General features: G+C 41.5%; 1 protein-coding gene across 1 annotated transcript in view; it reads left to right on the forward strand.

The window, feature by feature from the left end:
* TAOK1 (TAO kinase 1) overlaps nt 1-11,180 on the forward strand; it is a 181,160-nt gene that overhangs the window by 154,265 nt on the left and 15,715 nt on the right. The window contains exons 18-20 of the mRNA XM_089683020.1: nt 5,595-5,834; nt 7,110-7,322; nt 8,704-8,886. Coding sequence (XP_089539146.1) covers nt 5,595-5,834; nt 7,110-7,322; nt 8,704-8,886 — 636 coding nt within the window. The remainder of the gene's footprint in view (nt 1-5,594; nt 5,835-7,109; nt 7,323-8,703; nt 8,887-11,180) is intronic.

Below are 11,180 nucleotides of genomic sequence, written 5' to 3' on the forward strand. Positions count from 1 at the left end.
TTGTTAATGTTTTGAATTTTATCCATTGGGCAATGGAAAGCCAGTGGAGGGATTGGCAGAGAGGAGTGGCACATACAGAACGGTTAGTAAGGTGGATGAGTCTGGCAGCAGCATTCATGATAGACTGAAGAGGGGAACTTATCCTCGAACAGGTCTGGGAGGAGGCTGAGCAGACATGCTTTGCGATCTAATTGTAGAGGAGAGCCCATATGGTCATGCAAGAACTTAATGATTTGTTCCTAGTATGTCTGGATGATTGGGCAGGACTATAGGAGGTGACAAGTACCAGTTTCCTTGAGGCATCAGGGGCACAAGGGGCTTTGCTTGGGGCAAAATCTGGAGATCTGAAGTGGTGTAAGGTAAGCTTGATGCATGATGTAAAGCTGGGTAAGTCTATCAGGTAGTCTCGGTGATGCCAGCTTGGTGCCTTCCAATATCTGTTCCCAGACCTCTGTTTCCAATGGCCCAACATCTGTCTCCCACCAGGATTTGGCCCCTTTCACTATACTAATCACCATCTGAGTGAGCAATGCAGTATATAAAACCGAAATCCACTTGGAAAGCTCAGACCCAGAGATAAGGGTTGAAGAAGAGGGGCTCGCTCAGGGAAGTGGGCCTGCAAGGCATGTCGTAGCTGTAGGTATCTAAATAGCATATGATTGGAGAGATCAAATTCCTCTTTTAGGGTTTGGAACGGCTTGGGCCCAGAGGGCACTATCACCTGGCAAAGGTATATAATACCTCTAGAGGACCATACCTCAGAGTTAGTAATAGTGAGGAATTTGGGCAGCTGGGGGTTGAGCCAGAGGGGAACATGTGAGTGGTAAGAAGGGGCATTTACATGTTGATGTGCTAGCTCTCAAATACATTTATGTTGGTGTGCTAATGGGTTTCGAGGCACATAGGCACCGAGGTGCCCACCATCTCGCAGAGCCAGCTGTAGAGGGGAAAACGTGTGACCAGGTTGCCTGCACACTAGGGCCTGATATTGAGCAACCTCGAACTTATCTAGGCGAAAAAAAATTGGACAACTGCGCCACAAAATAGTAAGAAGGAAGATCCAGGATGGTGCCCCCTCCCTATCGTGGTGGGGTTTTTGAGTGCAAGCCAGGAGAGATTGTTGCTGCCTGAACCCCAAATAAACGAGTTGAGGTTCCTTGAAGTGTTGTAAAGGTTTTTAAGGGTAGTAATACATGGGAGTGCCTGAAAATGTAAAGGAATTTGGGAAGGAGGATCATTTTAACTAAATGAATTCTCCCCATGACCCACAGTGGGAACCTTGCCCATGATTGGATATGTGTCTTCAGGAAGATAAATAGCGGCTTGATATTAAGCGTAGGATAATCCCGGAGCTCCCTGGGAATAGAAACCCCCTAGACACTGAAATTACGGAGACTCTGCGTAGAGGCAGGGAACCAGAAATGTATGATGGAGGACAGACATCCAGGGGAAGGATCTGCGACCTACTCTAATCGCTATGCAGCCCAGAGTGTACTCCAAAATCCTCAATAGTCTGTAAAGCAGTCCATAGAGAGGGGCCTGTATCTTCCAGGTAAAGAAGCATATCGTCCGCATACATTCCAATTGTTTCCACCAGGGAGACCACCTGGAGGCCCCTAATATCGGGATGGCGTCTGAGCAAAATGGCTATGGGTTCTGCCGCAAGCACATACAATAAGGTATGTTTGGTCCCTCGACCCAGGGGAAAGGAGTCTGATACCCACCCTTTGACAGCTACCCTACCAATAGGGGAGTAATACAGCAATTGCACCCATTTAATAAAATTGGGACCAATACTAAATCCCCCCAGACACTCCCAGAGGTAGCCCCACTCAGTCAATTGCCTTCGCAGCATCCAGCATCACCACTGCTCTGGTACCCACTTCATCATGAGAAGCTTGAATGTTCATGGTGGTGTTTCTACCCAGCATGAATCCCGTTTGGTCATGGTGTATATGAGATAGGATTACCTGACTAAGACGCAAGGCCAAAACTTTAGCCAAAATCTTAATGTCTACCTGTAAGAGGGAGATAGGGCGATAGGATTCTGGACAGGAGGGGTCCTTGTCAGGTTTAGGGATTACTATAATTAGGGCTTCTCAGATAGAATCTGTCAGGACAGGTAGGTTGCTGTTTAGAGCAGAATTATAGGGAAATTTGTCTGAAACTGCTTATTGCATTTTAAAATGTTGATGGTTTACGCGCCTTTCTCTTATAGTCTCTGCAAGTAATCGTGCTGAATTGTATTTTACACTGCTGCAGATGTAATATGTTTTTGGAGTTGTTTAGGGGGTTAGCAGGAGAAGCAGTGCAGAGATAACCAGGGAGTGAAGCTTTGTGGTGTCATTGGTTAAAAAAGGTCATATTTTGGAAATATTAAGGCAGCATGATTTGGACAGTGATTGGATGTGGGACCAAAAGAATTCAGAGTCCAGGGTTACCCCTAGCACCCTGGCATGTGCAGATGAATTGATGGTTGTGCCACCAATCTTGACAGAAGTCAGGTGAAGGGGCATGTGGTGGAGGAAATATTATGAGCTCAGTTATAGATATGATGATGTGATATCCATATTGATATGTCTGTTAGTAAATCGGTGATGTGTGAGGAGATTGATGGAGTGAGCTAAAGGGTAGAAAGAAAGATTTGGGTGTCATCAGCATAGAAATGATATTGAAAGCCATGGGAATCTGACTCGGGGAGGATGTGTACATGGAGAAAAGAGAAAAAGAGGTCCAAGGACAGAACCATGGGAGACCTCAACAGGAAAGAAAAGTATAGGAGAGAGTGAGATAGAGTTGTAAGTGACACTGAAGGTGCGGTGAGATGGGTAAGTTGAGAACCAAAAAGAGTAGTCCGAGACCAAGGGAATAGAGTCTTCGGAGGAGGAGTTGGTCAACTGGGTCCAGGGAGCAGGTGGTAAGGTGTCCCATTAGAAAAAATATTTAGTGACCATCATGAGGGAAGTATTGAGTGTGCAGGTGGACATGGAATGTAAGGTGGGGGATATATCTGTACAGTGGAGATCTTGTCATGCATTGTATCAGTCTTATTTTTTGTGTTTTACTTAATGCCCAGAAGATCGCAAGCTAGTGGGTGGAGGAAGTGAAGGATGAATTAGAGAGTTAAATGTAGAAAAGAGTTGACGGGGACTGCATGAGCGGGTGTTAATGAGAGATAAAATATATCTGTTTGGTGGTGTAGTGGCAGGAATTGTATTTTTGGAGGGAAGATTTATATTGGTTGATGTATTGCTGGGACTAAAACTCCGTACAAACGGGCTGAACAACTGGCTGACATTCGGTCCGTGTGTGCAGGTCCTTGTTTGACAGAAGCTGATCTCACGACTGGCTTCTGTCGAACGAGAACGCTGGAAAATCAATAGCTGATCAGCTCTCTCAGCCAATGCCTTGTGTGTTCTGGCAGGGGGATGGCAGTGGTCCCCCTGTCAGAACACAATAGCTCAGCGGGGAGATCACTGTACTGACTCCACATCGTTGGTACAGAGACCTCCTCGAAAGCCCCTCAGTTTTCTCTTGATGAACGGGAAAAAAACTTAACACGTGCACCAGGCTTTAGTCTTATGTCACATACTCTCAAGACTGCGACTTTCTTTTTTTGAGACTTCTGGTATTGTCTGCCAAGGTTGTAGCGGTCTGGGCCTGATTCTATGTGTAGTGAGAAGGGCCAATGTATCCAGAGAGGATGACCGTGAACTGTTGTAGGCAGAAGTGGCTAGGTTGGGGTAGGATGGGTGAGATTTTGTCTTTGAGACAGTCTTTTGCAGAAAAGAGAAGAGTTAAGTTGGCAGAAGTTTCTACAAGTAACTATTAGGTGGTTGGTTTGAAAGGAAGAGAAAGATGAGAGAGCGAAACAAATCGGGTAGTGATCAGAGAGGAAAAGGTTTGTTGGAGAGGAGTGCAGAGATAAGTGCATACAAGGTCAAAAGTGAGTAGAAGCATTTTGTTCATTGTTTTACGTCAAAAGAGGAGGCTAGGCTGAGAAGTAGCAAGGGAATTATTAAGGATATTGAACCAAGAATAATTGTGGGAATTTCAGGAGAGGGAAAGTAGGGTAGCCAGGCATAGAAGTTATCAAGAGGTTTGATACTGATCCAGGAGGCTGATAGATCATAGCATTTCTCAAAGATACTGGTGAGAATAGGCAAATACCATGATCTTCAAATGCAGGAGGTAATGAGGACCCTGAAAAGTGCTTTGAGTGGATAGAAGGATTCAAGTCCACCTCCCTTCCATCCACCAGGCCATGGGAGAGGGCAGCAGGAGAGGTAGAATCAGATTTTTGAAGCCAGGTTTCAGTAATTGCAACCAAGTTAAAGGAGTTAATGATAAATAGGTCATGGACAGAGGGGAGTTTGTTACAAACAGAGTGGGCATTCCAAGGGGCACAGGAGAGGGGGAACTGATTCTGGGAAGAGGAGAAATTAAACCAGCTGCAGGCATCAACCCGATATTTTTTTTCAGTTGGCAATGCTCTATTTAGTAAAGGCGATCCGAGCGGCTAATTAGATTTTCATTGTACCCCCTGCTCCCTGTTTGGGCTCTGCCTTCCGCTGGCTTACCATAAAGCTGAACAGGGACCACAGCATCCCTGAACGTCTGTATGGTATGAGAAACTGGCTTACTTGTCTGTCCACCCTTGTACAGTGAGCCACGCAAGTGCAGCTCACTGTACAAATTCTGCAACACCTAACCTGATTGAACGCCCATGCATGTGCCGGAGTGATATCATCCCTGCGAAGCCAATGACAGCGGTTGGCGATCGAGACCAGGAAACGGGCCGTCCAAAGCTGCCAGCGGCTAAGTGGGGAGCTCGGGAACCCCGCATCGCTAAAGCCGAGGTGAGTATAGTTCTGCTTTAAGATCAGCTCATAATTTACGTGAGACAATAAGGGAACCAAATAAACATCACAATATAATGGACAGGGCTACAGGTATTAAAAGCAGCATAGGTTACCATTAAAGACATTGACAGTAATGAGTCAACTTCAGTTAGAGGTGGATTTTGAAAGCAACATAGGTTACCTGTGAGGGGATAGAGCGGAGCTATTCAGATGATGCAGAGTGGATGTGCAATACTTAATCCAAGATTAATACTTTATTTGATGATAGTTGCCATACCTCTGCCTGAATAGTTAGGGTTGTGATGTAGTCTTTCCTTCCACTTTACGGTATTGCACACATGGGTTTCATGTAGAAGAGCTGTGAGTACAGCATTTTTGCAAGCATATTCTAAACTTTCTTTAAAGCAGAATTTTTATTTAAATATAATATATAAATAAATCTATTATATATATATATATATATATATATATATATATATATATATATATATATATAAATGTGTGCATTCAGCTTTATGGCAGCTGTAATATCAAGTCAGCTTCTCCCTTTTCATTTTTTGGAGGGTTAAAAAAATAAGATGTTGCTGTGGGCAGAACAGACCTATTAAGCAGTTTCATACATGAGGCCCATAGCAATCCACACACACGTTTTCATTGAAATATGCATAGGTCCTCTTTGTGTAATTATATAATGGTTTTACTTAAGGCAAGGTTCTTTGCTCTATTTAATAGGAACTGAACAAGAGGCAGACACAAAAGGATTTGGAGCACGCCATGCTATTACGGCAGCACGAATCCATGCAGGAACTAGAATTTCGGCATCTCAATACTATACAGAGAATGCGTTGTGAGCTTATTAAGTTACAACACCAAACTGAACTCACAAACCAGCTGGAATACAACAAGAGACGTGAGCGAGAACTGAGGCGCAAACATGTCATGGAAGTACGGCAGCAACCCAAGAGTCTGAAGGTAACTTTTATTATTTAGGCTGAAAAAAGTTAGGGCAGGGTTACACAGACAATTTGTAATCAAACTACCTACATATTCAAAAATCAAAGATGTGCTTGCTGTGAAACTAAAAATCTCCAGTGAAGCCTGTTTTAAAATGCCCTTTTTCCTGGGTTTTACATCCATTTATTACAGTGTACACGTAGAGGAAATCTAATTTGCCAGTTGCCTTCTTATTTGAAGCTGAACCATTGATAACAAGTGGTGATAAATAGCTTCCTTTTGTTCAGTGTTGTACAATGGACTATATCTTGATAGGGGAACTGTAGCTAATTTTTTTTTTACTAATTGATTTGAATCTTTATGGATTTAAGACACGTCTTTTTCTGGAATACAGGGGTATTTGTATAAAAGGTGAAATATTTATATATATTTTATTTTGTTCAATCTTTTTTTATTGATGTTTGCAAAATATACAAAAGAAAAAAACAAAAACAATATACATAGGAATATGCCAGAAGTTGCGGAACCCATGTATAGGTAAGATTAATCGCGTACATTTAAAGAGTACAGATTGAGATGCTTAGGGGGTAGATAAAACAATAAGTAGGAAGTTGTCTAGCAAGGCCACTTGGGCTATTAATGGGGTGATGTGAAGTGGCAAACTATCTTGTTGTAAGTGTACAGTGGCAACAGCGTGAAGGAGCAGATGAGAGAAAAGGGGCTGCCAGGAAGTCGTATTTTGTTTTTTGTTTTTTTTTCTTTACGCTTTTCCTGACATACAAACAACATTTTTTTTCTAAGTATACAAGAGGTTATTAGGTGGTGTTTTTTTTGTTTTTTTTTAAATAGTATTTGCCTTGCAGAAGTACCCATGTGGGCAGTCTCAGGCAGATGTTCTGCATGTTATGTTGAGCATTTGAATTGAGATCACTTGCCCTTAGTCACACAAGAGTGATGGAGCAATCCACACCCAAAATCCCTGCATGACATCAGCCCAAAATAGCAATAGAAGAAAACAAACTTCTAAATCTATGATAATTTGGCTGACCCTTTTAAATCTTTGGAAGCAACTATTCCCAATAGTATTTGCGTTATTTTTACAATGTATTGTTGCATACATATTTCTGATTGCTCACAGGACTCTCCAGTTAAAAGTGTGAGATGTAGCCTACTTCAGTTCCACTACTGTTCATGACCCTTTGCAATACATTGTGACTAAAATATTTAAAACTGTTGGTTAAGATTTCATGTCTGTATAATTTTAACTGATCGTTACTTTAAATCTGTGTTCAGTCTAAAGAGTTGCAGATAAAGAAGCAGTTCCAGGACACTTGCAAGATCCAGACAAGGCAGTATAAAGCTTTGCGAAACCACCTTTTGGAAACCACACCAAAGAACGAACACAAAGCTGTTTTGAAGCGATTGAAAGAAGAACAGACACGCAAGCTGGCTATACTGGCTGAGCAGTATGACCATAGCATTAATGAAATGTTGTCCACACAAGCAGTAAGTGCGAGGATTTGTTTGTAGCTCAAGAAAGTAATGCTGTGACTTGAGAAAGTAAAGGGAGAATATTAAATATCACTGCATTTTAAATTTTCTGCAAAATTCTTTCAAGTGGTTGTAAACGCTGACATTTTTTTTTTTTTGTTTTTTTTTTACCTTCATGCATTCTATGCAAGAAGGTTAAAAAAAACCTTGGCTCCTGTTACTGTCAATCACAGCTAGTGAGCCAGTGAGGAAAGTGTGGGGGAAGCAGCACTTGCTCTTGGAGCACTTGGCAGGAGGGAGGGACTAGGAGCGCCAGTGGGGGACACCAGAAGAGGAGGATCAGGGCTGTCCTGCGCCAAACCACTGCACAGGGCAGGTAAGTATGATGTTTATTTAAAAAAAAAAATTATACATTATATATATATATATATATATATATATATATATATACCTTTTTAATATCACTTTAAGTATGTGCAGTGGTTTTTTTTTTCGGTTTTGCATGCAACTATATTATCCACGCTCTGTAATTGACACCCAATGGACGTTAATACAGTACATGCCCAGTCCCCACCCAAGATTTTGCTCCTGACCCTGCCAAAGCTACCTGTGGGGAATTCATTAGCACAGTTTAATGGAATAATGCAAATGCTAAGAAAAATACCTTTTAGCATATCATTCTGCTAAAAATCAGCTGACCATTTCCACTTATGTAACCGTGCCTGGGCATACTCTGTTGCTATGTGCTCAAGGGAACTTATCAGAACTTTAATAGGCATACCCCGCCCACTTTTGTTTACTGGATCACATTGATAGTGTCATCCATGGGCAGAGTCTAGAAACCGACGTTCCACATTGACACTGCAATGGATGGAAAAGTAGCTTGAGGTGAGATAGCAATGACAGTAGCAATTCTACAGCTGCTCTGTCATTTACAACTGACTTGTTTTGTATTTTTGGAAGTCGACATACTGTAAATGCAGTTATCCTCCAACTGCAATCGCTAGGCGTTCCATCACATTTTATGTCTAAATGCTTGATTTGACTTTTAGACGCTTCTGCTTTATGTATGCTTCTACATATACGTACAGAAGTTGACTGCTGAATTTTAATGAGATTGTAGAAATTAGATAAAATGAAGTCCAGCACAGAAATCCAAAAATTAATTTTATACTTATTCCCGATAAATTATGTTTATGCTAAAAACAGTGGTGTTGACGACCTCAGTGCCCATTTAGAAATGTTTTGTTTTGCTTGTTTACTTTTCTCTTCTCTTGTGTCACCATCATTGGTGACTTTGTTCCCATGTGCACCAGTGATATGCTGAGGCAAAAGCATTCCATTAGGCCCAGGAGACTGGTTCTCTTTAGATAACTAATTTCCCCTTGTATTTCAGCTGCGATTGGACGAGGCCCAGGAAGCTGAGTGCCAGGTTTTGAAGATGCAGCTGCAACAAGAACTAGAGCTACTAAATGCTTATCAGAGCAAAATTAAGATGCAGGCAGAGGCTCAACATGATCGGGAACTGCGTGAACTGGAACAAAGGGTTTCTCTACGCAGGGCACTTCTTGAACAGAAGGTAAGTAGAAGGTTGTAATGTGTCCTGGCATTGCAGAGGGTTGATTTTTTTTTTGCACTAATTTTTTTACCTCCTGAAGATGATTACAGACAGTCAAACTTGCAGACAAAAACTGACCATTGGAATATATTTTTTTGGGGCAGTTTCCTGCAGAATCATAGGCATTAATAGTGCCTGTTTATATTTTAAAGGACAAATTATTCAATAATATGAGCTGTCATAAAAGTGTGCTTGACCATTAGGTGTTTTTCTTCTGCTATAGGCATGAAATCCAGGCTGGCCTGTTCAGGTAATGATAATCTCATGTCTATGGCAAGCCCAATTTTTAGTAGTAAAAGGGGTATAGTACGATTTTTATTTATTTTTTCAATGGTCTTATGCTCATGTGTAGCCGTTTCTGATCAGTCTGTGTTTAGATGCTTTTCTCAGGGAAAGAATTTGAAAAAATCTCTGCAGAGAGCCCCGTTCACACTATGGAGCATACTATCATGTGTCACGCATATGCTTGTGCTTTAGCGCATTGGTGTGCTTCATATAAAGGGCGACCTTTTCATTTGATTGGGTTGCCTTACATGCATCAAAGAAGTCTTGTAGTAGGTTGTACCAAAATGCTTATGACTTGCTGTTTCCAACTTGGAGAATATCCTTTATTTTGTTAGGTTATTGAGTTCCTGATGGGGAAAAAGTACATATACTTTTGTCTGCTCTCTCTAGGTGTCCTGTAACTTTAGCTACCAAGTCAGATAAGCTAACCCCCTCCCTGCCACATGGCTGGCCAACTCTGCAGCTAGCAAGAAGATGGCTGCTTTGCTTTTTTTAGTGCCTGTCTCCATCTTCCAGCATGCAGAGTTTGGTGAGGTGAGCTAGCCTCATGTTTCTCTGCATTCCACCTGCTGGTTGGTGCTTGCATTGCGAAAGTGCTAGGAGTGTGAGACAGACACTACAAAGCTGCCATCTTCTTGCTAACTCAGGTTTTGGGTGGCCAGACCCGAAAGGTAGGGCGTCATGTCTGACATCACAGCTAGTGTTACAAGGTACCAAGGAATATGGGAACTCAATAATGTAAAATGGAAAGGTAACAATTCTTTGATGTTTTTTTATGATAAGGTCAGAGGTAGGGTTTCCTTTATTTGACTGTACCATGCAGACTATATTTGTGAAAAGCTGTGCTGTACAGTCTTTTCTACAGGTTCTTTAAGGGAGTCTGCATTTTGTTTTTTCTTACCCAACAATGACAATTAACTTTTATTTAAGCATTCCAAATAGAAATTACTGCAATAACCTTTAAAATAGCCCCTGCCTTTTAGGAGTTGCTAATCTTTATTTTCAGATCCTCACTCAGCTGTGTAGAGACGTTCTTGCCCGTTGGATGTAATCACAACAACATGAGACATTTTCAAGGAACAGAGAATTAAACGCCTAAATTGTTTTCACATTACTTGATTAACGCCTAATAAACCATTTAGGCAGTTTAAACTTGTTGTGATAGGCACTTTAACCTCTTCCTGACCTAGTACTGCTACAGGGCAGCAGAGATGTGCAAAATAATGTGTGTGTATATGAATGTATGTGTATATATATATATTTTATATGTGATTTTGTATTTCCGGGCAGGGGATGCTCGGTCTCTCCTTACCCGCGCCGCTATTGGCTCCTCGGCATGTCAATCACCGGGTCCCGGCTGCCGATTCTCGGCCGGGACTCTGTGATCATCGCCGGAGCTGACAGGGGAGATGTCTGTATATAAACAATACAGATCTCTCCCCTGTCAGCACGAACAGGCTGCTTTGTATTGCTCTGCACAGTAGAGCAATACAAAGCAGCTTGTGTACATAGTAAAACACACACAGCACACTGTTAACCCTTTGATTGCCCCAGATGTTAACCCCTTTAGCCCAGTGTCATTAGTACAGTGTCAGTGCTTTATATTAGCACTGATCACTGTATTAGTGTCACTGAAGATGTCAGTGGCAGTTCCCCTCCAGTGTCAGAATGCCCGCCACAGTCCCGCAATAAGTCGCTGATTGCCACCATTACTAGTGGGGAAAAAAAAAATTCCAGTATATATACCACCATTTATAGATGCTATAACTTTCACATAAACCAATTCATTTACACGTATTGAGATTTTTTTTTTTTTAACAAAGACATGTAGCAGAATACATTTTGGCCTAAATCTATGAAGAAATTTTTTTTTGTTTTGTTTTTTATTGGAAAAGTTTAATAGCAAAATAAAAAAAATATTTTTTTTTCAAAATTGTTGGTATTTTTTTGTTTTTAGCAGAAAAATTAAA

This window comes from Staurois parvus, unplaced genomic scaffold (genome assembly GCF_062004578.1).
Source record: "Staurois parvus isolate SC_StPar_1 unplaced genomic scaffold, SC_StPar_1.0 ptg000299l, whole genome shotgun sequence".
Lineage (NCBI taxonomy): Eukaryota > Metazoa > Chordata > Amphibia > Anura > Ranidae > Staurois > Staurois parvus.